At 44.6% G+C, this 27,985-nt stretch overlaps 1 protein-coding gene across 1 annotated transcript; it reads right to left on the reverse strand.

Moving 5' to 3' along the window:
- Positions 1-133: 133 nt before the first annotated feature.
- Positions 134-27,861, reverse strand: LOC135177624 (vitellogenin-2-like). Its single transcript, XM_064147901.1, has 35 exons — positions 27,819-27,861; positions 27,506-27,526; positions 27,163-27,314; positions 24,235-24,486; positions 23,930-24,091; positions 23,641-23,789; positions 23,065-23,215; positions 22,806-22,963; positions 21,552-21,717; positions 20,548-20,673; positions 19,300-19,518; positions 18,729-18,946; positions 18,513-18,610; positions 17,989-18,113; positions 17,104-17,205; positions 16,386-16,505; positions 16,097-16,286; positions 14,960-15,053; positions 14,005-14,190; positions 13,659-13,797; positions 12,909-13,137; positions 12,650-12,825; positions 12,140-12,457; positions 11,390-11,437; positions 11,167-11,241; positions 9,375-9,587; positions 9,140-9,282; positions 7,617-7,755; positions 6,822-6,957; positions 4,641-4,827; positions 3,116-3,207; positions 2,024-2,121; positions 1,787-1,946; positions 557-718; positions 134-446 (listed from the first exon to the last, which is right to left on the reverse strand). The coding sequence occupies exons 1-35, from the start codon at positions 27,856-27,858 to the stop codon at positions 331-333; spliced, it is 5,160 nt and encodes a 1,719-aa protein (XP_064003971.1). The 5' UTR covers positions 27,859-27,861; the 3' UTR covers positions 134-330.
- Positions 27,862-27,985: the final 124 nt, after the last annotated feature.

Consider the following 27,985-nt stretch of genomic DNA (forward strand, 5'->3'; position numbering starts at 1 on the left):
GGGTAAGCCTCGGCGGCTGCCCGGCAGCAATGGCAGAGCGCAGCCTTCCGGGTGGCGCGGCGGGCACCGCACCCCGCGGAGGGCTCAGCTTCGGGGAGCCGCTGGTTCACAGGGAAATGATCTCTACTGACCCTTTTTACAGAGCAACGGTTTATTAACAGGTCAAACTTCGCGAAGGGTGGCCAGAGTTATTTTCAAAACTCTAGAACTAGAGAAGGATGATCTGAAGGGAACAGAACCATGTCCGCACTGCCCAAAGCAGCCGTGTCCGCAGGGGCGCAGGCTGGCAGGGTTGACTGGCAGCCAGAAAGGAGCGGACGGTGTGAAGCGTCATGCCGGGCACGACTGGTGTTGGCAGGAACACGCTGTGTGCGCAGAAACTGTGCTCACGACATCCTCCGACTTCTTGTCCAGCCTAGCCTGGCCTTCCAGGTCGAGGGCGGAGTCTGTATACGAGAGGAGAGCAGGTTGTGTGAGGGGCATTTGAGCATCGAGGTACTCATGGGGTTAATAGAACCGTCGCTTTTTTCCCACAGGTACCCTTCTGCAGACTCACCAGCTGGTACACAGTGGAAGCCCACGGAAACGGGAACGGTCCTGGTTGCTGTACAGCCTTCTACACAGCGTAGAACAGGCTCCACAGAGAAGCATTTTGCTGCCTTCTTCTCAAATGCAACTGGCTTCTCAATTTTGACAAGTCTGCGCTGCAGCTTACAAGCTGTAAAACATCAGTTCTCTTAAAGGACCTACCGAATTTGTGTTAGTACCACGTTTTGGAATTGATTGGTAGAATGAGCAACAAAGGCCATGCATCAGCCAAATGGCACAAGCTACTTGAAACCAGTCTGATTTTGAAGTGAATTGATTTTCTGTCAGTGGCTTAGCCTGTAAGAAAATCAGGCACATGGAGCACAGTCTCAAGGACAAAGGCTTGCCAGATAGGATCTGGGTAACATACAGGTGTCCAATCCCCCCAGAAAAGATATGTGTGAAAACCTTGGCAACTGGCACTGAATTTATGCCCTAACTATGACAGCACTTCATGTTGGGGCAGTAGTGGCTCTTAGTCATCAGCGTATCCACTTCTACACTGTGCCTAGCATCACACCTGCCTTCCCATGGCTGGGTAACTTAGTCCTTAAGCTTTTGGGATCCAGGCTTTTCCAGACCAGTCCACTCAGAGGAGCTTGATCTAAAAACATACTCCAAAAATGCCATCACATGCTCAGAGAGCTGGGTTACACACAAAATGTGATACACCTTAATGTTGATCATTGTGTTCATGTAGTTTTTGTATAGGACCTGGATGGTAAGAACACTCATTCCCAGGCTGAAGGTTTCAGATTATGATAATTTTTAGCTGAGAAAATTAAATCAGGCATTTCCCACCTCAGATGCCCTCTAATTTGATAGCTAAGGCTAGATATTGTTTATTTTTCTCAGGGAAACTAAAGGCCTGGAAATAACAATGGAAATAAGGGAGCTATTACGGGTGACATAAAATGTCTTTTGACAACAGTCAGACCATGTACTTTTCTTACTAATTTACCATCTTAGGTAGTTTCTGTCTGTAGCACATAAACTTCAGGTAGCTTAAGAAGTTGGTATGAAAATGTAACAGACTTAGAACTGCCAAACTCAGGAAAAACATTCCCCCTCCCCAATCTCTGGCCATTAATCATTAAAACAGTGAAAAAAATATTATGATTATGCTACAAATATAACAAGTTTCTTAATGTCACTAATTAAAAGCCAAAGGCTTTAATGTATCTTAGACTCTTAGTACCTCCAGCACAGGGGTCTTCTGGGATTATCCAGGACTGCCCAAAACTCACTGCATCTTTAGCTAAATATTCACTGGGCATTTGATACTCCCTTTCCTTCTCAGCATCGTATTTCCCACAAAGGCCACATGTTTTTCCAGCCATCCAGAAAGCAACCTGAATCTTTGTGGAAATAAAACAGTGCACTTAATTGTTTTCATTCTCAAAATAGACCCACTGAAAATAATTTATGAAAGTACCTTGAGTCTATGCCCATCATAGTATAGTTTATCTATGCCATAGTCTGGGGCTTTTAGTGACAGGCCTTCCTTTTCCCTGCTGATCAGCATGCTTGCATCTGCAACGAGAAAGCCAGAAGAGATTTGAAAGGGAGTTATTGCTTTAGTGCCCAACCCGAACCATTTCTTAGATTCCCAGGAATCGAATGCAGGCTCTGATATACCTGAAAAGAGGCAGGGGAAGTGGGAAAGACAGTACTGCTCCCTGCCCCGGACAAGCCAGAGCCCTGTGACAAAGGTGGCTGTGGTCAGGGGACATCTAAATGCTCATTCTGCAGGTCTCTGTGATCAGCACAAGGTACCACAGCCCTGCATTATTTGAATTTCCCAGAGATAGACAAGATTAACATCTTGTCCTTTGCTCATGGAAGCTAGAATGAAGGTATGTTAAAATCATGGGATCACAGGATCTTAGGGATTCGAAGGGACCCAAGAGATCATCGAGTCCAACCCCCCTGCCAGAGCAAGACAATACTATCTAACACTGACCACAGAGGAATGCATCCAGACAGGCCTTGAAAGTCCCCAGAGAAGGAGTCTCTACCACCTCCCCGGGGAGCCTGTTCCAGTGCTCTGGGACCCTTAGCGTAAATAAGTTCCCCCTTGTGTTGAGGCAGAACCTCTTGTGCTGCAACTTACACCCAATGCTCCTTGTCCTATCCCAGGGAACAAGTGAGCAGAGCCTCTCCCCCTGCTCCTGGCAGCCTTCAGATACTTATGAACATTTATCAAATCCTCTCTAAGTCTTCTTTTCTCCAGACTAAACAGCCCCAGGTCCCTCAGCCTCTCCTCATAAGCCATGCCCTCCAGTCCCCAGTCAGCCTCGTAGCCCTCCGCTGGACCCTCTCCAGCAGATCCCTGTCCCTCTTAAACTGGGGAGCCCAAAACTGAACGCAGTATTGAAGATGAGGTCTCACCAGGGCAGGGCAAAATGACCTAATTGTTTCTCAAATTAGAGGGATCTCTACCTTTCAGTGTGCTTGCAGGATCACGTCCTCTCCTTCTTCAAGAGATGAGAGAATTTTAAATGAAATATAAAGATGAGTCTCTTACCAGAATGAGATGTATATGGGCCATCCGTTGGGGCTTGAACACCATTAATCTTCAACTGGATGAGTCCGTTGGAAACGTACATGTCAACCTCACTTCAAGTGAAGGAAATGAGCATGAGCAAATGCTTCTCAATCACCGTACTCAGCTCGCAGTTTCTGTTCCTGATACAAGCAGTACTACAGGGTGCTTACACCGTTCTGACCTTAATCACCTGCCACCCTTTAAGAGGAAGACTGAGAGGTCCCGGGAAGGCATGCCAGGAGGAGTGCTCAAATACATCTTTCCCTGGCTTTACTCATCGCTGAGTGTCTGCTTGTGGCCACGGTTCAGGCTACAAGGACCCCTGCTGTGGAACAATGCCCCAGCTCTGGCGTTCGCAGAAATTGAAGGTGGTTTACATTTCAAAGGAAGATTAGATTCCCTACAGCGCTTCTCTTACAGCATGAATAGTCTCTGTACCTCAGTACTTTCTTCAGAGCAGTGGTTGCGCTAATGAAGAAATACGAAACTGAAGCACATCAAAAGCACATCCATACAGCTGCATGAAATGATTGGGAATGATAGAATGATGAGGAAAGTCTTTATCACGGAATGAAACAGGCATCCTTCTGTTCTTCCTCAAAACAGGTGCAGAGAATATGAGTTTCTCTGTTTCTCTGTGCTCAGTTAGGCACGCAATTTTCAGAAATGAATAATTAGCTGTAATGAAACCTTACAGATCAAAGCCTATTTATGGGCTTTGAAGAGCACTCCCTACAATGGTTTTGGTACATGTTGTCCCATGCAATTTTGAATATCAGACTATGCTTTCAAGGAAGAACCTCTGATGGCAGAGGTGATTGCTCCAAGATGAAACAAATCATGTTCTAAATTAATTTCAAATGGGTTATAACATTATGCAGAACTAAGGGATGACCTAGGAGTCCCTCTAATCTGGGATAACTAATTCCCTTTTTAGCTGTGTCCACTTCTCAACATCTCTCCTGAAGTAATTGTGGGTGCTAATTAGTTCTAATTATTAGCTTAGTGTAAGTGGCCAGATTAAACGGTTGCAAAAGTCCCTTTGGAATTTATTAGTTTGCCAACCTAATTACTAAGAGCTGAAATGAGATGGTTAAATACTAAGAAATTACCAACGAATTTGGAGCAGTTAAGATTTTAGGTTATCATGATCCTCAGGTGTATTTCAGAAGCACTTTTGAAAGATGAAGTCTCAAGTCCCAGTGATGTTCCTTGAATTCTTTCCATTCACTTCAGTAAATTTTGCATGAGTCTTGTGCTAGCACCAGTCTGCCCTAACAGTCTGCTCTTCACAATTACAGCCTGGCCAGCTTGACAGCTTTGTCGTTAAGTGAGATTGAGGCCCCATCCCTGGAGGTGTTTAAGACCAGGCTGGATGAGGCTCTGGCCAGCCTGATCTAGGGTAGGATATCCCTGCCCATGGCAGGGGTGTTGGAACTAGGTGATTCTTGTGGTCCCTTCCAACCCTGACTAATTCTGTGATTCTAAGTTAATGTTTACTTACTGGCTGGCGAGTCTGATGTTTATTGCTATAAGGTCAGCAGACTCTTCAGGTGTTTTCATCATCACCAGGAATTTCAGTTCTGAACTACAGTCCTGCACCAAGACATGGTAGCAATTTACAGGCATTGAATAGTTGAATTCCACTCCATTGAAAGTTGTGATGGTATTTTGGAAAACTGAACAGTGACCTGAAAAAAAGAAAAATAAAAATCAGTCAAAAGAAAGCCTTTCTAGTTTTTATGAATAAGTTATTTGGGTTTAGTTTGTAATTTAAAAAGAAGAAAAAAAGAAAACATTTCCTGGATTTACCTATTCTCACATAAAAGCTGATTCCTTCAGATGAATACTGGATTTGTACTTTTGTCCATCCCCAGAGAGCAGCACAACCCAGTCATAATTCAGTTATGCAAGATAAATTCTGCTTACAGCTGGTGCTGGTGCAACTCTGTTTGTGGCCTTTGACTTTTTTAACTTTGCTGTAGTCAATGTAATTTCTGAAATGTTGTTAACAATTTACGTATCATTCACACTTAAGGGACCTCACTAAAATGCTGCTACCTTTACTGAGTTGTAACCAGGATTAGAAATAGTTAGAAGCTCTGAAGGAGGAAAAGCCACACTAAAGTAAACTTATTCCTTTTTCACTGTAATGATAATTTGTTGGAAATCCTACCTGTTCTGATTAGAAATGATTTACAGCAATTTTAATTAACACAGATTAGTTCTGGTGTTTACCAAAGAAGTATGCATAGGTAAGATGTTACCCCACCAATTTCAAGCAAAATGTGACTCCTTATCCCAGGACCATACAAAGCTTTTCTGTTTAAAATTTACCCTAAGTAAACTTTAAAGTATAATATGATTTTCTCTTAACACAGCATTAATGAAACAATTATCCCTTAAATCAGTTGTAGGAGGTGAAATTGCCAAGGGAGGTCGTTGAGACCCCATTCTGGGAGATATTCAAGGTCAGGCTCAACAGGGCTCTGGGCAACCTGATCTAATGGAGAATGTCCCTGTTCACTGCAAGGGGGTTGGGCTAGGTGACGTTTGGAGGTCCAGTCCCACCCTAACTATTCTATGATTCTATTTTATGATTCTGTGAAATTAATATACATACTTTTATACACAATATATACTTAATACATATACTTTTGAAGCCATTTTAGCTTCTGTGTAACAGCACTAATGAAGCACAGCACCCCCAAATCTGAAGTCCCTTGTATGTCCTTCTCATAAATTTTATAATGTTTTTTCTTTATGAGCAATCTCTGCAATGAAGCTGAAGTCGATGCCTTTGCAGTCACTAACTGGCATGAAACCAAATAATTAATCATAGAATCATAGAATCAACCAGGTTGGAAGAGACCTCCAAGGTCATCCAGTCCAACCTAGCACCCAGCCCTGTCCAGTCAACTAGACCATGACACTAAATGCCTCATCCAGTCTTTGCTTGAACACCTCCAGGGACGGCGACTCCACCACCTCCCTGGGCAGCCCATTCCAATGCCAGTCACTCTCTCTGTCAAGAACTGCCTCCTGACGTCCAGCCTATACCTCTCCCAGCACAACTTGAGACTGGAGACTGTATCCCCTTGTTCTGTTGGTGGCTGCCTGGGAGAAGAGACCAACCCCCACCTAGCTACAGCCTCACTTCAGGTAGCCGTAGACAGCAATGAGGTCACCCCTGAGCCTCCTCTTCTTCAGGCTGCACACCCCCAGCTCCCTCAGCCTCTCCTCACAGGGCTGTGTTCCAGGCCTCTCACCAGCTTCATTGCCCTTCTCTGAACACATTCTGGTAACTCAACATCTCTCTTGAATTGAGGAGCCCAGAACTGGACACAGGACTCAAGGTGTGGCCCGGCCAGTACAGGGGAATAATAACCTCCATTGTCCTACTGGCCACACTGTTCCTGATCCAGGCCAGGATGCCATTGGCTCTCTTGGCCATCTGGGCACACTGCTAGCTCATGTTCAGCTACTATCTACCAGTACCCCCAGGTCCTTTTCTTTATATCTTTGCAGACTCATGGATTTTCTTCGAGAAGGGTTTATATCTATTGCAGGTCCAGCTGATTTTTTAAGTGAATATACAATTATTTCAAGTTATGTTAAAAGTACAACTCATATTTACAAAACCTGCAAAGTAAATCACTGCTTGTGCAGATAGTTAATTGCTGACCTTTAAAGTTTTCAGTGATTAGAAGTGTTGCTTGGGAAAAGACATTCTGGTCTGCTGATGGTAGTGTTGAAATCAGTGTACCTGGGCTTGAAGGGAACAGCAGGGGAAGCCTGATGGCTCTGTCATAAATTATGAGCTGAAAATTGATCAGAAAGCAGATGTGAATGTAAAAGCAAAACGCAGTGTAGAGATAAGATGGCATTCTTCTATCGTGTTTAAAGAGAACTGTACCAACTGAAACCTAAACTAGAATCCAGGTTTAGGTCAGAGCTAAAGAGAAATTAAGACTTCTGCCTACAGCACGAAATAGATCTACCATTTGACCCATCTGCAACCTGCAGAAGAGCAGTGCTATGTGTGAAGTTTCATATTCCTCAGGTTGCAGCTCTTTGGAAGTTGTATTCCACATTCTCCCAGAGTTTGAACTGTTTGCTTGCCTGAAATGCACACCTACTCCATGCCTATTCATTGAGAGCTGCTATTCGGTCATTGTGCTTTGCTATGGCTTGGGTTTATTATCTTTTCCAGGACACAGGAAAACCTATCCTCTTCCTGATGATTTAGGAATGAGTGGTCTTTTTTAATAAGTTATTTATGCACTTTTTTATGCATGCTACATGAAGCAGGTAATGGAATCAACTGCATTAATAGAATATCTTTCTGATGGGAACTTGCTTAGAGTTTAACAATTAAAAATCCCAAACAACAACGAGCAAACCATGGGTTAAAAATCTGTTAACCTTTGATTTCAAAAGTATAGAATGCCCCAGGATAAAAGACAGTGGAAACACTTACCTGAGGGAGCTTCAGGAACACATCACAGGTTCTTGGAGATGTCAGAGCCATAACCAAGGTTGCCTGGTGAGAGTGACCACGCTGTTGCTTTTGGGAATACCCAAGCACATATGCAGCTCCAGGAACAAATGAATAGAACCTGGAAAAGGAAGTGAGTGGTTAAAAGGATTTGTCTTTGAAAATATTGGTTATTGCTTGTGCAGAATAAAATGCTCCCATAAAGCACTCTGCATTCTGTGGTAGACATTTTATATCAAAGGTTTGGTTTTACATGATGGTGGAACATGCAGATTTGTACTGTTGAAATAATCTTAAAGATCCTTGACTGAAGAGCAGAGTGATATGAGAAGAAAAGTATGGCCAACTTGTTTTAAGTATGTTCAGAGTTAGTAGCAGGCTTAAGTTTACATAAACACTAAAATACCAATGTGCTAAAAAATGAATAACCTTCTACTAATGGGTCAGTTCTGCAATTTTTAGCAAGAATCTTTATAGTCAGTGAGTCACCAGAGGGATCTCTATGCTTGGGTTCCCTTACAGGCTTGGGACACAAACAGAGAAATTCAGAAAATACTCCTTTCTAAAAGTGCATTGTCTCAGAGAAGAAAAAAGAGATGACTTCTGTGGCTTTGCTCCAGGTTACTCAATGGGGTAGTTTCATCCCCTCTTACAGGGGCAGACATGAGTACTTCAGGTAATACTAACTAATATAAAAAATTGTCTTCAGAAGACATTAACCAAGCTTGTATCACATGCATGTTTAGCTAACTGAATTGTTGTATGTGCCTGTATTTTGGTGGCACTATGAAGAAAGATTAAGCTTTGACATGGATCTGTATCTTATTGCAGGCAAATGCATTCACACAACAAATGAACGAATACAACAGGTACTATATGTGTATGGGTAGACACTTATGTGAACTGAACTCAGTAGTTACAGGTTGATTACAACAAGCATTACACAATATTTTCTGTTTAATGTGGAGTAACTCACATGGGAAGCATTTGTACCACCTACTTCAGAAGTCAGAGGTGCCTACTTCAGGAAATTACCTTCCCTTGTACAGTCAGTAACAGATTCCTTCAGAGAACCAAGGTTAGGATCCTGCTTTAAGCCTCCATCAATTAGGAAGCACCAGGAGACAAATGTATTAATTAAGGCAATTTAAATTGAAAATCTGCAATAGATTGGGTGAATCCCATTGTCCCCCTTGTTTAAAGTGTTTTCCCTGCAAACTGAAATACACCATGGAAATGAATAAACAGAAAATCTGGTTTTATAATGTACTGATTAAGAGACAATTTTGCAATTCAGAAACAGCAGCACAGGTGTTCAAGAAAAGACTGGATGAGGCATTTAGTGCCATGGTCTAGGTGACTGAATAGGGCTGAGTGATAGGTTGGATTGGATGATCTTGGAGGTCTCTTCCAAGAGATTGATTCTATGATTCTATGTGTTCAACCCAAGCTGTGATTATCTGGAGCATTGACACGAGTGAATTTTTAAAAGCCTGAAGCCTCACCATCCTGCAGTTGTTCGGATTGTTGAAGGTACTTTTGCCCACTTCAGCTTCATCTGCAGGGCTGGATAAGCAGCCAAATGCCCTGTTGCAATCTGCGTAGCAATGTGGTAGTCCTTGCAATCTTTACCCCATTTAAGAGTGCCCTAGTGGGAAGGAATAGGTGTGGTTTTGTATAAAACATAGTAAGATCATTATATTTCATTTCCATTTGAGCTGATTGTTGTTTAAAACTTACTGCTACTTTGTGGGAATTGGTTAGTGAAACATCAGCACAGAGCTTCCATCTGCTTGATCCTGTGATGCTTGAAACAAACACCTGCATCCTGGATCTCGTGGGTTGGGTATCGGTGTACAGTACAAACTGCAAGCCTGTTGGCTGCTTGTTTCTGTGGATGGCACGAAGAATTGCAGCCAGTACTGGTGGCCTGCTGTCTCCCAAGAATTTAGGCTTAAGTCAGTAGAGAGGGAATAGAGACAAATGTCACACACAAAGCATTAAAATAGCTATATAAAAACCACAGATGAAAGTATTTGTAAAGGAAAAGTCTCATTCAAAAAGTCTTTTCATGTGAAGTATGGGACAGCATCACAGATCATCACTGACTGCAGTTCATATGTAGTTTTGCCAGGCTTTCAAGGGAGAGCTGTCATGACCTGTGCAAGTAAAATGATAGTGTTGGGATTTTTTTTTTCTTGTTGAAGAAATTTCAGTGTAACTAAAGGAGGTATGGAGTAAGACCCTGTTGTATAAAAACCTCATGTCACCCAGTTCAGCACTGCTCTCTTACCAACCTCTAGTTTAGCTGCTAGTCTTTTTGATAAAATTTGTTTCACCAACTGCTTAAAACCATCATAATTTGTATTGACAGAGGAGTTCCAGTTGTTCAGTGGAGTCCAAAGTGTGGTACTTGTATGAGGAGCAGAACATGGCCCAGTTCAAAGTAGGACCCTACCGTGTCTGGCACAAGCATCCACTCCAGCCGTGACTATCCTACCTGAGCTGTGGGGCAGGAGTCTCTGACCTGAGAGCTGCAGGTGAGGTGAGCTGTGGAGCAGTAGGTCTCTCTGTGCTGCCAGGTCTGGGGACAGATACTCAGAGGAGATTTAAGTGAGACAGAGCCAGTGGGGACTTAGGGGGAAACGGGGAAAGAGCAAGGCTGTGGCTCCAGAAGAAGGTATATTTGGTGAGAGCATGGGGGGAAGACTGTGAAGAGTTCAGGGAAGTGGTAATGTGGTGACAAGATGGACAAGAGAGGTGAATTCAAATTATGTGGAAATGGGCAAAGAGATAAGGTAGATCTGGTTGGCTTTTTTTCCACAAGCAGCTTGCAGTAACAACTGGGAGCTGCTGGTGCAGAGGGGATGCTTCAGCAAAGTAAGGTCACAGGATCACAGGATATTAGGGGTTGGAAGGGACCCAAGGAGACCGTTGAGTCCAACCCCCCTGCCAGAGCAGGACCACACAATCTAGCACAGATCACAGAGGAATGCATCCAGACAGGCCTTGGAAGTCTCCAGCAAAGGAGACTCCACAAGCTCTCCGGGGAGCCTGTTTCAGTGCTCTGTGATCCTTGTGTTCCCCCTTGTGTTGAGGTGGAACCTCTTATGCTTTAACTTACCCATTGCTCCTTGTCCTATCATGGGGAGCAAGTGACCAGAGCCTATCCCCCGGCTCCTGACCAGCCCTCAAATGTTTATAAATATTTATTAAATCCCCTCTCAGTCTTCTCTTCTCCAGACTAAAAAGTCCCAGGTCCCTCAGCCTCTCCTCATGAGCCATGCCCTCCAGTCCCCTAATCATAGCCCTCTGCTGGACCTTCTCCAGCAGATCCCTAAGGTTGACTGTTTTGTAAACATACAGGTATGAAATGCATTACATTTTGTTCTGATGAAATCTGCTGTAGATTCCATCAGTTCTTGCAGTAATTCTTACAGGAGGACAGGTACTGTGAACTGCACACCATGCAGTCTTTGCTGAATACGTTCAATTTATTTCTTTTTATTTTCTTTTACATTAAGACACTCACCTGAGATATGGCTCTAGAGATGCCTTCACCACTAGTTGAAGCAGAGGAGCTGTTCAGGACATCCCTTCCTGGATCCTGCTGAAACAGAATCACCTTGAAGCAAGCTGTTTATCGTTGGAAGTTGCCACAGAATTGTTTTCTCATATTTTTATTCTCAAAGAACTAGGCTTTAATTGTAGCAAAGCTAGTGAGTGCCAACTCACTGTGTAAGCAGTAGCTGTACCTGGTCATCTGCTGGCTTGAACCAAAACTGGTAAACAGGTATATTTGCCTGTGAAAATAGATATTATATAAGAATATCTAGAATCATAGAACCATAGAATCAATCTCTTGGAAGAGAGCAGTGCAAGGTACTGGGGACACATAATTTTTTCTCACAGGGAATTCTCATCTAGACGTTTTTGTTCTGAGAGTTCATATATATTTGGGTAAAAAAAGATTGTTTTCAGAGCTAGACCACATAGAATCATAAAATCATAGAATCAAGCAGGTTGGAAGAGACCTCCAAGATCATCCAGTCCAACCTGTCACCCAGCCCTAGCCGATCAACTAGACCATGGCACTAAGTGCCTCATCCAGGCTTTTCTTGAACACCTCCAGGGACAGCAACTCCACCACCTCCCCAGGCAGCCCATTCCAATGACAAATCACTCTCTCTATGAAGAACATTAAAAAGTTCAGCACTGAATGTGAAAAAAAAGGCAAAACAAAATCAAATTTTCTAAACATGTTAAACTGAAATCTTATGAAATGTGGAACCTCTGCACTGAAATGTTTTGGAGAACTAGAGAGATTAAAAAGGGGGGGAAACTCTGCTAAGTAAATCTCTGCCCTACCTTTTTCCATCCTGCAACAAACAGCTGCCCTCAACAGTTTTTCTCTCTCTTTGGTCCATGTTCTATAGGTGAAATTTCCTTATGTACAAAAACATGCACTACAAGAAATACAAAAAGGTGCAGCCTAGGCCAGTTACCTGCTCATTGGAATATTCACTGTCCCCACTGCAGTGCCTATCTCCAGAGTGGTCTTCACTGCTGCTGCAGACTTTACTGCTAGCAGAGCTGACACTGCTACTCCTGCTCTTGCTGCTGCTGCCACGCTTCTTCCTAGAAAGCTTTTTTTGATGTTTCTTATGTCCATTTCCAGGCTCTTCACCATCAGCAAATGATGCAGTGAAAGAGGAGTATGAGCTGGAGAAGAGGCTTGCGCTGGGCTCTATCCAGCGGTCTGTATCAGGAGACTTTTGCGTCCTGTGAACCCGCCTCCTGCGGTGCCGTGTTTCATTTGCAACCTCCAAAAATAGTTGAAAATGTTACGAGTTTATGGCTTGCTCTGTAGTATTTCTCTGGGTGTCAGACAAGCTCATCCAAACCCATTTGTCCCAGGCAAAATCCTTGATTTCCTATGCTAGTTTTCCACTCTGCAAATTCTTGTTTATATTTATAGGAAAATATTTCCTGCTCTGATGCTCCAAGTCTCTTACCTCAAACACATTATCAATGCCTAGAATCTTCTTCAGTTTTGCTTGAATGTCCTCATATGGAGATGGCTCCTCCTCTTCCTTAGATCCTGAGCTTGCCACATCTATTATTTTGGAAGCTGCTTTGGATCCCGCCTGAATCTCCAGCTCTATTTTGTCAATATCAGCATCTGTTTGAACTGAAGTCAAGATATTTACACTCAAGGATTGTGCTACTTGAGCAGCGTTCACAAATTAACAGAAAAGCTTGTCATGACTGTACCTGGCTTCAAAACTATTTTGCCTTCGAACTCTCCAATCAATTTGTGCAGATAGGTGTTTCTTAAGAAAGGAGAATTTTGTGACTTTAAGCTGAGGCAAGCAGAACATCCCAAGCTCTCAAATTTCCTGCAGAAGTTGCGTACATTAAGTCTTCCTCCAACATTGTACTGATGTCCTTCTTCTGAACCTTGCTGGTATCCTTTGGATCTCACACTAGGAATACTGCTTTGCTGATTAAAAAAATAATAGAAGTATTTGCTTATAATTGGAGATTCAAGCAGTGGAAGAATGGATTGTCCTTGAAAGTGATAGCTCTCCTGCCCAGCCTTTCCCAGGCAATGTTTCACAAATGCAGTCCCCTGGAGGGATTTGGGAAGAAAAATGTATATCCTTCCCAGGAGCCAACTTTTCCTCATTGCTTTGTCTCTTTCTCACACACACACAAAAGAATATTGTACAAGGATGTGAACGTCACATACTCTCCCCACAACCATAAAGAGATGGGAAGACCTACTGTCAAAGTAACTCTACCTACATGAGATGATGAGAGTGATTAGATTGTGAATGATATGTCTTGAACCCATTGAGACTTAAGTTAGGCTTGCTTTGGAATATGTCAGGCACCTGCTGAATGTCACAGTTTGCATTTGTGATCTCATTAGCCAGTTGCTGTTTTGGGGATGTTCACCTTCTCTGAGGAGCTGCTTGTTCTCTACCTGTCTGCAGTACAGGTGGTGAGAGGCCTCCTTACCTTCCAGTCAGGTCTTGAGGAGCTCTCTGATGACTGAAATGGCTGGTCAAAGGTACTTGGTACTTCTCTGGGGAGAAGATGGGATTTCTTTTCAGAATCTGCTTCTTCCATGTTTCTTGAAATAGCATAGACTTCACTCCTATAGAGGTGATAAATGACACACAGGGAACACATTCTGATTTTTGCTTGCCTTTCTTTGCTGGTGCAAAAAAACCAAGACAATACAGAGCTTTGTGTGGCTGCCAATGTACAGCAGAACCTAACAGGTCATTGTATGTTTTTGATTTTATAACAGACAGCTCACAATCACTAACACAGAACAAGATAAATACAAGATCTTCTGTACCTCACAGCTGCAAGCTCAACCTCCCCATGGCAGGGAAGGGCTTCAATCTTCAAGTTCTTCTCTTTTATATTTATCCTGGCATCAAATTTCATTGTAGTGTTAGCACTGAACTCTGCATGAAATTCGAGACCACTCTGAAAGTATTGTGTGTTAATCCCCATCATTGCAATCACATGAAAATAAGCCCTGGAAGAGTGGAAATAAAAACATGCATAATTACAGATTAGTATGCACATATTTAACTTTCAAATGCAAAATTACATTTGCCCACAGTTTTGGTTTTTTTTTTTTTAGCCTGTTACAATATATCACTTTATCCATCAGTAGTAGTAGTGGCTCTTAAAATAAACAGAAGAAAAGCTGAAGTGCCCCTAGAAAAGCTGAAGGGATTTATTTGATGAACGAAGTGTGAACACGCTCACTGCTTTGTCACTGATACACTGCTTGAGGACAAGCTAATGCTAGAATCTCCTAGCTTCAGCCTAATTACAGCTATTATTGTAATTATCATTATTACTGTTGCCATTATTAGTACTGTTGCTTCTCCTCTTTATTTTGCAGATCCAGAAGCATTTTTGGGTTTCCCCTGAAATCCCCCCAGCTTGTGCCAGCTGCTGATGTGTTTCCGTGCTGAGCTGGTAAAAACCTGTTTGTACATAAGCAACTACATCTTCACAGCTTAGTGCCTTTGATCACTGAGCAGCTACCAACATGGTGCATTTTCAGCAATGGCAGAACAGCAGGGACTTTGGGGGATATGGTGCTCATGGCTATGTGTGCAGGGTTGTAACACATCAGGAGATAGTATTGCTTTCTGACAGCTTCACAGCTCTGAATCAGCACAGCCACCCCAAATCTGGGACAAGTAAGACCCCTATATAACATTACCCTATCACATATCTATTTCAATATAAATGCTTCTGTGTGCACATGTGAAGAGATATGTCATTTTTACTTTGGCTTGATGTCAGCATGAATATCCACGTTAGTTTCCAACAACTGTGAAGGTCTAAAATTGTCAGGTAATGGTGGTGATACATGTACATCCACTGCAAAAGACAGACAGGAATTGCATGAGCAGAGAAACAATAAAAAGCTGGAGATGCAACGTCACAGTTCTGTAAGCTTTCAATAAGCACAGTGGTGAAAATGTGGGCAGTACCTTCACATTTTGGAGTGGCTGGAGAGCAGCCAAACAGAGAGGGATCTGGGGGTGCTGATTGATGCCCGCCTGAACATGAGCCAGCAGTGTGCCCAGGTGGTCAAGAGAGCCAGTGGCATCCTGGCCTGCATCAGGAATGGTGTGGTCAGCAGGAGCAGGGAGGTCATTCTGCCCCTGTACTCTGCACTGGTTAGACCACACCTTGAGTACTGTTGTTCAGTTCTGGGCCCTCCAGTTTAGGAAGGACACTGAGATGTTTGAGCGTGTCCAGAGAAGGGCGACGAGGCTGGTGAGAGGCCTTGAGCACAGCCCTACGAGGAGAGGCTGAGGGAGCTGGGATTGTTTAGCCTGGAGAAGAGGAGGCTCAGGAGTGACCTTATTGCTGTCTACAACTACCTGAGGGGTGGTTGTGACCAGGGGGAGGTTGCTCTCTTCTCTCAGGTGGCCAGTGCCAGAACAAGAGGACACAGCCTCAGGCTGCGCCAGGGGAAATTTAGGCTCAGGGTGAGGAGAAAGTTCTTCACTGAGAGAGTCATTGGACACTGGAATGGTGGAGTCGCTGTCCCTGGAGCACTTAAAGGCAAGGTTGGACGTGGCACTTGGTGCCATGGTCTAGCCTTGAGCTCTGTGGTAAAGGGTTGGACTTGATGATCTGTGAGGTCTCTTCCAACCTTGGTGATACTGTGATACTGATTTTTTTAATGCTTGATATGATTATTTGAAGATTGCTGCTCCAAACCAGAATTACAGAAATATGTCCCAGGTGAAACCTGCTAATAGCTTCTCTAGCCCTTAGGAGGTAGAGAGACACTGTAATGTTTCCACATTACAGGAGTGTTTTTCAATATTACAGAGGAATTTAATTTCAGCAGAGGGATTGGACCCACAATGATCCTGGGGAAGCTGCTCAGTTTGGCTTCCCAAGCTCACCATCAGCCACAGCCCCGGCCAGCGTCGTGCCGCACAGGCTGAGCTCCAGCGGCACACCAACCACTGTGGGGACAACGTGCCGCAGCTCAGCCACCATCGCTGGCAGGGTCCATTGGGTTGAAATGCCTTGCTGGACCTCTTCCACCACTTTTCTTACCACTACCTGCCAATTCGATGAGCCGGTTAGATTCTGAAAAGAGAGAAATAGGTTCAGTAAGTAGGTAAGAAGAGACAGGGAAGAGAAATCATTCAACACTGCAGATGAAACAGGCAACGCCCTTGTCGGTACCCGCATGGTCTGCTGAAGGATGTCTGTGTCAATGTCAGCGAAGGCGATCTCTTGGCCCAGTACTTTGACATAAGCAGACACTAGAGGATCTTCAGGAGGTAGTTCTTTCCATCCCAGAAGCTGTGGTGTTAAGAAGAGATGTGGGAAGAAGGAAGAATGTCACTGAAAATACGGTAATGTATTAACAAAGAACAGATCCCATCTGAAGGATGCTAACCATGGTTCCTCAGCCAAAAAACTGTTTAATAGACACCTTACAGGTCTGAATCACTGTGGCCTTTCTTATGTTGCTTAAGTGACTTCAGTGGGAGTTTCCCTGCATGAGGATGAGGTAAGGACTTGTAATTTCTGCTGCTGTGAGTAGTGGTTGACACCTGAGGACTCGTGAACAAAAATCATATTCAATAACCGTTTTAAAAGAGAAGAGCAACCACTTACTGCCTTTTAACATACTCTTTACAACACATGAATTTGTCTGTCAGCGTCATAATCACATTTTGTACTGTGCATTAAGGGCTGACACGTTGTGTGAAAAGGCTGCATCTGTTAACAGCATAAGCACAATGTAAGTACATCTTTCTGTGACCAAACAGGATGACTCCCTCCTTTCTCACTGAAACATCAAAGGGATGACTCGGTGGGTGGGTGATGCAACCCCGGTGCTGGTGGGAACTGTGCATTGCAAACAGATGGGAAGGGCACATAGAGACATACGCACCGTTTGACTGAGTTCCTTCACTGTCTTGTATGCATCATGCTCAGCAAAGGAAATATTCTGCTTCCTGATAAGGTCAGTCAGGCTTTGTGACCGGAGGGCCACCTGTGGGAAACCAGAGTTAGGTGTTGCAGCCCAAGTACAAGTCAGCCCAGAGGAAACTTTGTACCTAGTGTTAGACTCCCCAAAGCTGCTCTAAATACATATTTCATGAAGCACTTACAAGACTATATCTACCTGGCAGGTGACTGCAGGCTACAGCTGTGGATGCCAAGGATGTACTGAACAAACTTTGAATTCATTAGCAGGGATAATTTTAGGGTGGTGCAGAACACAGACCGGGCTGCAAAGCTTGCCCAAGAAGCCAGTAAATGCCTGTGTGCTGTTACATGGAGCATCATGCTGTCCTGACTGCACTGCAGGCTGAAATTTCAGATGCTATTTTCCTGTACTTATGCAAAATACCCTAGCTGCCATGTGACTTTAGGTAGGCTGTCTAAGCTTTCCTCTGCTGTCCTAGGTTTTCTGGCCTATACTGACTGTGTCCATTGGTGAATGTATGTGTGAGGAAGCCCAGATAAAAGAAGCAGCCTAAATAAAATTGTAATCCTTACCTAAATTTTGTCTTCCACATCTGTCCCAACAGACAGATATGGAGTTAAATGCTACACACAGTCCAAACAGAATCATAGAATCAACCAGGCTGGAAGAGACCTCTAAGATCATCCAGTCCAACCTAGCACCCAGCCCTATCCAGTCAACTAGACCATGGCACTAATAGAATCGTAAATCAACCAGGCTGGAAGAGACCTCCAAGAAAATGGTTTAACAAGTAATGCTCTTGGTAGCTGGCATGCACCTAGCTGGCTGTTTTAATGAAATACTTACCTCAATAATATCTGTTGCAGTGTTTGAGTAATAACCTCTCACTTTTGTGATTATATCAGATGGAATCATGCTGCTGGGACTGTTCATTAGATAGACCCTCCAAATGGCACCAGCCTGGTATTCAGCTATCACAGGAATAAAAAGCAGCAGAGATTTTGGTTAGGGTCTCCAAGGTGCCTCATGCATGTAAGCTGCCTCAGGCACCTACTGTCATAAGGGTTTCTGTCAGGTTTCAGTCACATAGGTCTGCAAGCTTGCAATCTCAAGAACTTCATTCTAGAGCAAAGTCAACACAACCACAGTGACTGAAGGAGGAGACCTAAATTCATGTGCAGACACAGCTTGCCCCAGCAGATACCCAGAGAATAGCAGAACACTCTCAGGGCATTTTGCATATTGGGAGGGTGTTGTGTTTTTTCTGTTTCAAGAGTGCACTAACCTCACAGCTGGGTGAAAATCATGGAACACAATATTGACACTTGGCTACTTCAGCTGAAAGAGTGAACAGGGCACTTGGTACTCACAGGAGTAATCGCCGACATGAATGACCTTACTGTAACGATAGCTCAGCCTGTCAAGCCTGGGGCTCAGTAGCTTAATGGCAATATTGCAAGCAGCAGATCTGAGTAATGAAGAGTTAAAATCATGTGAAGATAGTAAACTGGGGCCAAATTCTTTAACAACTACAAGAAAACAAAATCATCACTTGCTACTAAAAATGTACTTCTTCCTCTACTTACAGACTGTAGAGCTGTGGGATCCTGCCTGCTGCCAGAGCCTTCATGTGTGAATATGTGAAGCTGGCTACTTGTAAGCTGGGCTCCGTCAGCAGCGAGATGGCCAGCGCTGTTACAGTTGGAAGGGCAGGCTTAGCTTCGAAGAGGACGACACAAGCCACCATTCGGACATTAGGAGCAAGTGTGTTGTCCATAAAGACCTGGAGGGAGATCTCCCTGACCTACAGGAGGAATTAACAACCTCTGAGCACCTCCATCTCTCAGTCAGATGTGATTCTTAAACCAGGTACGTATGAACAGAGATTTGAGCATGGGATCTGTCAGTGAAAATTAAGATATCGCTGGGTGCACAGTGGACAGCACTGGAATAAACAGCCATTAGTAATGGATCCAGCGTTAAGCAACTAAAGCAACCTCTTCCCAAGGATATCAGCAAGGACAGGCTGATGTCAGGACTTTCCAGTGTCTGAAAGAGGAAGACCAGTAACTGAGAAAGGTACTCACTGGTGGCTTTGTTGTGCTTGAATCACTAAGCTAACCCAAATCATATCTACTAAGACATAATTTCAATTACTTTTGCAGGGTATTTTCTGGCAATTTTCCTCAAGGCCAACACGGCATCCACGTGGATTCTGTTTGGTAGTGAAGCTGCAGCCGGGGAAAAGTTTGGCAAGAACTTCAGAATGCGTTTGATGCTGCCTGGCTCTCCTGCATTGCCGATGGCTTTCAGAGCCAGGCTCATGTCTTTGGCATCACCTTTGCTGGTGGCTTCAGTAGCGAGGTCATGGAGTGGCTGAAGACAGAGCAGACTCTGTTAAACTCATCATTTAATGATCTTAAAAGAATGCATAAAGATACACATTGCCATAGCAAGCAAAACCGCTGCAGGTGCACAGCCCAGAATAAAGCTCTTCAGATTTTTCTGCCAGGAGAAATGTCACCATCAGGATCATTATCAGGATTCCAAACATGGAATATACGAGCAAACTGGGCTTTCTCCTCACACGGTGATGTAATTGATTTAAAATTACACCTGAGCCTGCACATAGGAGATAGTTCTAGGTGGATGCCTGCAGCAGAGGGTCTATTGCAAACTCAAGGGCAGCACTAAGCCCATGCGGGTTCAGTTGTTCCCTTTGGGAACCTCCACCAGTAGCCACCAGCATCTCTGCAGCTACAAAATTACACTTGCCTGTTTTTCCCTCCCTATAGCAGTAGCAAGTTTACTTGAAGAGTTTTGCTGTGCTGAAAAGACAAACTATGCTTCTGGTGGCTTGGCTTTGTTTCACTCTCTTTGGGAAGATGTAAACGTGTCCAACATCAGCAGGCGATCTCAGTGCTGTGGTTCTTAGGAGTAAGAAGCCAGAGCTGCAAGGACAATGTTCTGAATATTTCTGACAGTAATATGCAGTTATGTAGCAGGACCTACTTGGAAGCCCCAAGTAAGACATATCTAGAGCTTTGCTTGTATTCACACTTTAGTGCTTTTTTAATCTATTTTATTTTTAAGTACACTACTTAATGCAAAAGTGGAGAGAATAATCATAGTTATTTTGCTTTAATCTTAAATTTGTCATACCTAAGCTCAGTTTCAAGTTGTTTACAGGATCCATTATCCCCAAGACTTCTACCACTTACATTTTAAACTCTGAACTGTTAAGACCAGATTTTTCAAAGGCATCAGCTTGATGTTTCATTTTGTCTTTACAGCTAAGAGTGAGGCTGATAGTGAGTTATCTGATTGCCAGCATTGTGAGAGCTAAATTAGAGGCATTTTACACACATACCCACTCCTTATGAATAAGAAATGAGAGTCACCTACCTGAAGAAGTTCATTTGGACAATGTGAAATCTGAGCACAGTATTTATTTACCATGCTACCATACCCCAGGTAAACAACTATTCGATGTATCGGCACTTTCTGGATTTGGGGGCAGGTCAGAAAAGCCTGCACAAGAAAGAATCGTAGACTCAATCAGGTTGGAAGAGACCTCCAAGGTCATCCAGTCCAACCTAGCACCCAGCCCTGTCCAATCAACTAAGTGCCTCATCCAGTCTTTTCTTGAACACCTCCAGGGATGGCAACTCCACCACCTCCCTGGGCAGCCCATTTCAATGCCAATCACTCTCTCTGGCAAGAACTTCCTCCTAACACCCAGCCTAGACCTCCCCTGCCACAACTTGGGATTGTGTCCACTTGTTCTATTGCTGGTTGCCTGGCAGAAGAGACCAACCCCCACCTGGCTACAGCCTCCCTTCAGGTAGTTGTAGACAGCAATGAGGTCACCCCTGAGCCTTCTCTTCTCCAGGCTAAACAACCCCAGCTCCCTCAGCCTCTCCTGATAGAGCTGAGTTCCAGGCCTCTCAAGAAGTAGCAGCCTTTAATATTCCTAGTAATTAGAGCTGATATTTAGTATTTAGTCGAAGCTGCATTTGAGAAATAGATAAATCTGCTTTGTTCCCCCCCCCCCCTAAATAATTTCAGCAGTTAAATCAAATGCTAGTCATTCAGCTACCTTAAAAATAAATAGACTCCTTCCTGTTACACTCTATGATTTTGGTTACATGATAATATTTACTTGAATTTATCTAATTAAAAGGGGGGGGTGGCAAAAATAATAGCAAAAATTTGTTGATTTTTAACACATGTCAACCCCCATTTTAAAACGTTGGCAGCAAATGTTGCTTCTAAAGCATTCTGTGTTTCTGCGAGTACCTTGCATTTCAGGAACTCAGAAGGAAATGTGTTGTGTCTTTCACTGAGAATCCTATGAATTCACCTCTGAAAAGGAGTGAGAGGGAAATGGAAGAGTGAGCCATACTCACTGAGGCGACTTCGAGGGTCTGCTTGTTGGGTGTAACGAAGTGGAAGGCGAGAGGGAGAGTCACAGTTGCTTCCCAGCTGTTCAGCTTCTCAGCGTGAATTTTTTGCTTCAGGAACCGGAATGTGTCAGTAGCTCCTGCAGCGCAGATGGCACTCAGGAGCCAGGGCCTGACAGGGAGAGGTGCATTTGTTATCCCAGTATGCTTCTGGTTAGAATCATAGAACCATAGAATCAACCAGGTTGGAAGAGACCTCCAAGATCATCCAGGCCAACCTAGCACCCAGCCCTAACCAATCAACTAGACCATGGCACTAAGTGCCTCATCCAGTCTTTGCTTGAAGACCCCCAGGGACGGTGCCTCCACCACCTCCCTGGGCAGCCCATTCCAATGCCAATCACTCTCTCTGTGAAGAACTTCTTCCTAACATCCAGCCTATACCTACCCTGGCACAACTTGAGACTGTGTCCCCTTGTTCTATTGCTGTTGCCTGGGAGAAGAGGCCACCCCCCACCTGACTACAATGTCCCTTCAGGTAATTGTAGACAGTAATAAGATCACCCCTGAGCCTCCTCTTCTCCAGGCTAAACAGGCCCAGCTCCCTCAACCTCTCCTCAGAGGATTTGTGCTCCAGGCCCCTCACCAGCTTTTGTTGCCCTTCTTTGGACATGTTCCAGCACCTCAACATCTCTCTTGAATTGAGGGGCCCAGAACTGGACACAGTACTCAAGGTGTGGCCTGAGCAGTGCTGAGTACGGGGGAAGAATAACCTCCCTTGACCTACTGGCCACACCGTTCCTGATGCAGGCCAGGATGCCATTGGCTCTCTTGGCCACCTGGGCACACTGCTGGCTCATCTTTAGCTACTATCTATCAGTACCCCCAGGTCCCTTTCCTCCTGGCTGCTCTCCAGCCCCTCAGTTCTCAGCCTGTATTGCTGCTTGGGGTTGTTGTGGCCAAAGTGCAGAATCCTGCACTTGGCCGTGTTCAATCTCATCCCATTGGCCTCTGCCCACCCATCCAGCCTGCCCAGGTCCCTCTGCAGGGCTCTCCTACCTTCCAACAGATCAACACCTGCTCCTAGCTTGGTGTCATCTGCAAACTTACTGATGCTGGACTCAATTCCCTCGTCCAGGTCATCAATAAAGATATTGAACAGGACTGGGCCCAGCACTGATCCTTGGGGAACACCACTAGTGACTGGCTGCCAACTGGATGTTGGCACCACCACTCTCTGGCTTGAGGCATTACAGTTACCTGTAGGGGTGGTTGTGAGCAAACTGCACCCACAAGAACTCAATTTGATCAAAGTTCACTATGCGAAGAAGCTGAACCATTTGTAGGAACTTGGCTGAAGCTTCTTTGGTCGCTCCTGCCTTGTTGTTCTGAACTGATTGCCGCAGCGTTTCTGCTAACTATGGGGAAAAACAGACACTTGGATCCATGTCTGAAACAGTTATTTGATGACCTGTTAACCATATAACCATAAAGAGCATGACAAGTGAGCTTCTAATACCTGTAAATCTGGATTTGTAATCCTTACTAGAGGAATTGGCATCTGGAGCAGCTCTCCTGAGAAGCGATAACGAAGACTCCCCTGGTTTTGCAGCTGAGTTTTTATTGTGCTGTTGAGACTCCTCTTAATGTCAATCAAAGACAGTTCTTGTCTTCAAGGGAGAGAAAACAATGCATCAGTAGCCTTTAACCACACTGTGCATGGAAGACATAGAGCAGTTGGAGGAGACAGAGGAGTGCCCAGCAGCACCATTGTGTTAACCACAAAGAGGCTGTGGACTTCTCGGTTTGTGTGTTGCTCTCTGTTATCTGCAAATGCCATAGGACTGGAGAGAGCTCCCATTAGATTTGGCAAAGTGTCTGAGACGTGGGGCAAATATTTCAGGTGGCTCAGCAAATCCTAAACAGCAGAGCACAGGACCTGCCTGGGTGTCCTGAGGGACATATGGTGCCTTAGCCCTTCACAACTACATGCCAGATGCTTCTTTTTAACCCACTAATCAACACTGCATATGTGTTAGCTAACTCCCCCTGGCTCTGATCATTGTAGCTAATCTAAGACATGCATGGTGCCTACCTTGCCTCCATGGTTGCTGCTGCGTTGGCTTCATTGAAGGGTGAGATCTGGTACACCTGCTTGGAGGTAGCAGACATCATCAAGGCCCCGCTGTCATCATACTTCATCTTGTAAGTGAACATTACTGTGCCTTTAATGTTTCTGGCTTTCTAGAAATGCAAAGAGAGGCACTCACAGACACGGCCAGGCAGTAGTTGACGGAGCACAGATGATGTGCTCAGTGCGATGCAAGAGTGCTTGGAGGTTGTTAATGTCTGAGCGTGTCAACAGGGGTCCACACTGCTCATACCAGAGGGCAGGTGGGGCAAGGTCTGATGTGTGCCATTCCCATATTCTTCACTGCTTTCTCCTGGCAGTCCATCAGGTCCTTGCTTTTGGAAATGGTGGCACGGTTATTCTTGCTGTCATCCTGGATAACATACCTGGTTTGACAGATGCCTTCAATCCCATCCTATCAATGGAACACAGTGAATTTTCCACTTGAAACAGCAATAAGTAGGTCAAGGAAAATTGTCTGGGAAGTGTATGTCCAGACAAGTTACTACATAACAGTAAAATGAGAATAAAAGTAAAACCAGAAGAGAAACAACAAACCTCTTGTAGCTCATACACGTTTTGTGACTTTTTGATGGTGATCTGCATCACGTTCAGCATTCCTCTCACTAGGTTAGTGCACAAGATGGGACAGTCCTCAGGGGCAAAAATACTTCCAACCCTTCCCCCTGTGTATTCAAACTTAAAGGGTTGGCTGAAACATGCAGCAATGGTCTCTGTGAGCTTCAAAGATGGAGCGAAGGGATCTGTGGGCCAGAAGCCATTGCATTCCTCCAGCTTTGGTGACTGAATCTGTGAACAGAATTAGGAAAGCATTCATCCTGTTAATTCCATTTGAATGAGTGCAGTAACAGGGAAACTGGGCACTTGCAGTCCCTGCCTGGATGCAACCCATTTGTCCAACATGGAGGAACCATTTTCCTCCTCAGAAACTTCTGCTGGGCCCAAGAAGCATCCTTGAAGAAACAATTTCCATGAAGGGTCTCTGCCAGAAAAAAAAAACCACGACATAATGCAAGCAGCATCCAAAACTTCAGCAAGTCTGGTGAAGGTTGCTGGGTGAGCAAACCATCAGCTGCCAGCAATCTGTGTGGAGAGGATACTCACCCATTTTCCTCAGATGCCTAGTGACATCATCTCTTCAGTCTGCAAGGCAGTCAAGTCATTGCTTAAGCTGCCTGCCTAAACTTAAGGAGGCTATTTTGGCTGCTGCTTCTAGTCCAGTGTGTCCCAGAGTGCCAAAGCCTCAGCAGAGTTGATAGGGAAGCAGAGATGACTTCTCTGGGAAGACATCACTAGGAAATAACCCAACACGAGCTGACAATTCTTTCTTTAGAAGCAGCTGGCAGAAGTTTGAGTTTACTAATCTGTAAAGTTTGGCTGCAAGTCCTTGACTGCTACCTAGTGGGAAATATGTCTGCATGCAGATACGTACCTAGTGACATACACACACACCCCCCCTCCCGTTCTCATACATAAAAGCATGTTCCTGCAGCGAAGGAGAAGGTGTGGGTTTACTGCCCTGGTTTATTTTAGGCATTTATAATCAGTGCTGCAAGGGTGGTTTGCCTCTTGCCACATCTTCTCAAATTAATCACAGAATCAGTTTGCTTTGGAAGGGACCTTGAAGATGTTACGGTTCCTGCTGTTGGCAGGGACATCTTCTGCTAGACCAGGCTCCTCAAAGCCCCATCCAGCCTGGCCTTGAGTACTTCAAGGATGGGGACATCCAGAGTGTCTCTGGGCAACCTGTTCCTGTGCCTCACACCACCTTCACAGTGAAGAACTCCTTCCTTACATCTAATACAAATCTACCTTCGTTAAGTTTAAAGCCATCACTTCTCATTTTATCACTACATGCCCTTGTAAAAAGTCCCTCTCCAGCTTTCTTTTAGGCCCCTTTTAGATACTGGAGCGTTACTGTAAGTTCTTTTTGGAATCTTCTCCAAGCTGAGCAATGCCAACTCTCTCAGCCTATCTTCATAGAAGTACTTCAGCCCTCTGATCATCTTCATGGTGCTCCTTGGGACTTGATTCAACAAATCCATGTACATCTTGTCTTGAGGGCCCGGGGGTTGGATACAGTACTTCAGGTGGAATCTCACCAGTGTGAATCACCTCTCTGGAACTGCTGGTCACTCTTCTTTCGATGCAGCCCAGGATATAGTTGGCTTCTTGGGCTGCAAATGCACTTTGCCAGGTTATGTTGAGCTTTTCATTAACCAACACCCCCAAGTTCTTCTTAGGGCACTTCTCAAACCATTCAGCATCCAGCCTATTCTTGTGCTTGGGATTGCCTCTACTTGTGTGCAAGACCTTGCACCTCATCTTGTTGAACTTCATGAGGTTCACATCAGTCCATCTCTCAAGCCTGTCAAGGTCCCTCTGGATGGCAACAATTCCCTCCAGCATCTCAACCACACCACACAGCTTGGTGTCACCAGCAAATCTGCTGAGGGTGCATTCAATCCCACTGTCCATGTTGTCAACAAAGATGTTAATAAGCACTGGTCATAATACCAACCCCTGCAGACTGTCACTTGTCTCTAGTCTCCTTAAATCCTACTCCATGCTATTGTCTTCAATCTCTAAACTTACAGCAACTCTAGTGAAGTTACACAGACCCTGCAACTGCAGAGGTTAGTAACAGGTATTCCTTCACACTATTTCAGTAACATGTGCACAGGGTTACAGATTGAGTAAACTCCTAGAATGAATGCTAAGTGTCCTCTTACAGCTTTCTCCCCATGTGGTGTCTTCTAGATCCCTTTTGTGTGGTCTTTTGTTCCATGCCAGCATTTGAATTTGTTTGGTTTATTTTTTTCACTGACTAAGAGCACTTCCACATCTGATATTGTGATGCTAAACACAAACATTGCCGTTGGGATTCTTCACATTTGAATTAATGCCTCTCTAAGAATATCAAACGGAGGATAATGCAGACAGAAGAGATTTTCTCATACGATATCTGAAATCCAGTGACAAGCTTTTTTCAGGCTATGGACCAGGCTGGACACTTCAATGTTAAAGCTTAGTGTTGCCTTCATAATAGTATCATAAGGATATTTCTTTAAAGTAGCTGCCTGCCATGTTTCTGCATGAAGATGAACCTAAGGCAGCTTAAGTCAGGGTGGCTGAGGAACTGATAGCAGCAGAGCTGGGGCAGCTCTGGCTCCCTCCTGCAGAGATACAGGCTGCAAGGAAGGAGGTGGCAATGTCTGTAGGCCACTCCCGGTAACCCAAAGCAGCTTGGCTACAGCTGCAGACACTCCAGCAGCATCCTCTGCATGTCTTGAAGGTAGAGGATGCAAAACTCAGTGTCTGTCCACACCTCTGCCTGCACTAAGGAAATCACTTGATCTGCCATGGGGCTTATTTGTCTTTAAGAAGCCTAGACACACGAGCCACATGTCTGCATGCACAGGATGTGGCTGGGGGCAGTGGGTTCCCATGCCCATGGTGATTTACCTGGAGAAGGTGCTCACTGTGAGACACACGACTGATCTCCAGCTTGCAGGTCAGTCTCACCCCTGCCTTCGCCAGGCCTCTTTTGGGCAGCCCATGCAGAATGAAGCTCTCATAGCCATACACATAGGTCTTGCCAGCATGAAAAATGGGCTCTGTTGAAAGGAAATAAGTAACAGAAACACCTCCTTTGCTATGACCGTTGTGATGTTACTTACAAGGACCACCCAAGCAAGGAAGGGTGAGGCTGCTGCAGCTGCCAACAATAGCTGCAAACAGTGTGCAAGGCTTAGCTGTAGGTGAGGGCAGCATGGGAGCAAATCACTGGTGGTGGGAGTACACTTACCAAGGTCCTGCTTCTGGCCCCCTGTATGGGAAGAAATAGAAGAATTAAACTCCCTATCTCTGTGGACCCTTTAATTGGTTATTCATGTATTCAGTGCTGGCAAACAACTGGTAATGGGCTCCCCTAGCATGCACCCCACACCCTTGGGATTCCAAGCCCATGCCAACCCCATTCACTTGCTGCACTTGCTTGGCTCTTCTGCTGCTGCCAAGCATAGGCACAGAAATCTAATAATATTTACAGCTGAAGTTATGCAAAGGCTTCAGCAAGTTAACCACAGTGGCTCAGCAGTGGTGGGGAAGTTTGAACTTACCCACAAAGGTGAGCACCAGGGCCAAGATGAGTCCTTTCATGCTGAAAGCAACTGAAGACTGAAGTGGAAAATGTTCAGCTTTTATAGAGGAACTGTTAACAGGCACAGTGAATTTTGTTGAGTTATCAACTTTTTATCAACCACTGAAACCCTCTGAGGGAGAGAGG

This window comes from Pogoniulus pusillus, chromosome 8 (genome assembly GCF_015220805.1).
Source record: "Pogoniulus pusillus isolate bPogPus1 chromosome 8, bPogPus1.pri, whole genome shotgun sequence".
Lineage (NCBI taxonomy): Eukaryota > Metazoa > Chordata > Aves > Piciformes > Lybiidae > Pogoniulus > Pogoniulus pusillus.

What these genes read in the sequence shown, in the direction of transcription:
- LOC135177624 (XM_064147901.1), bottom strand. Translation starts at nt 27,858, where the DNA reads ATGAAAGGACTCATCTTGGCCCTGGTGCTCACCTTTGTGG. An exon ending in CCTGGTGCTCACCTTTGTGG is followed by an intron (nt 27,527 to 27,818) that starts GTAAGTTCAAAC and finishes CTTCCCATACAG; the next exon opens with GGGGCCAGAAGCAGGACCTT. An exon ending in ATGATGGGCATAGACTCAAG is followed by an intron (nt 1,947 to 2,023) that starts GTACTTTCATAA and finishes ATTTCCACAAAG; the next exon opens with ATTCAGGTTGCTTTCTGGAT.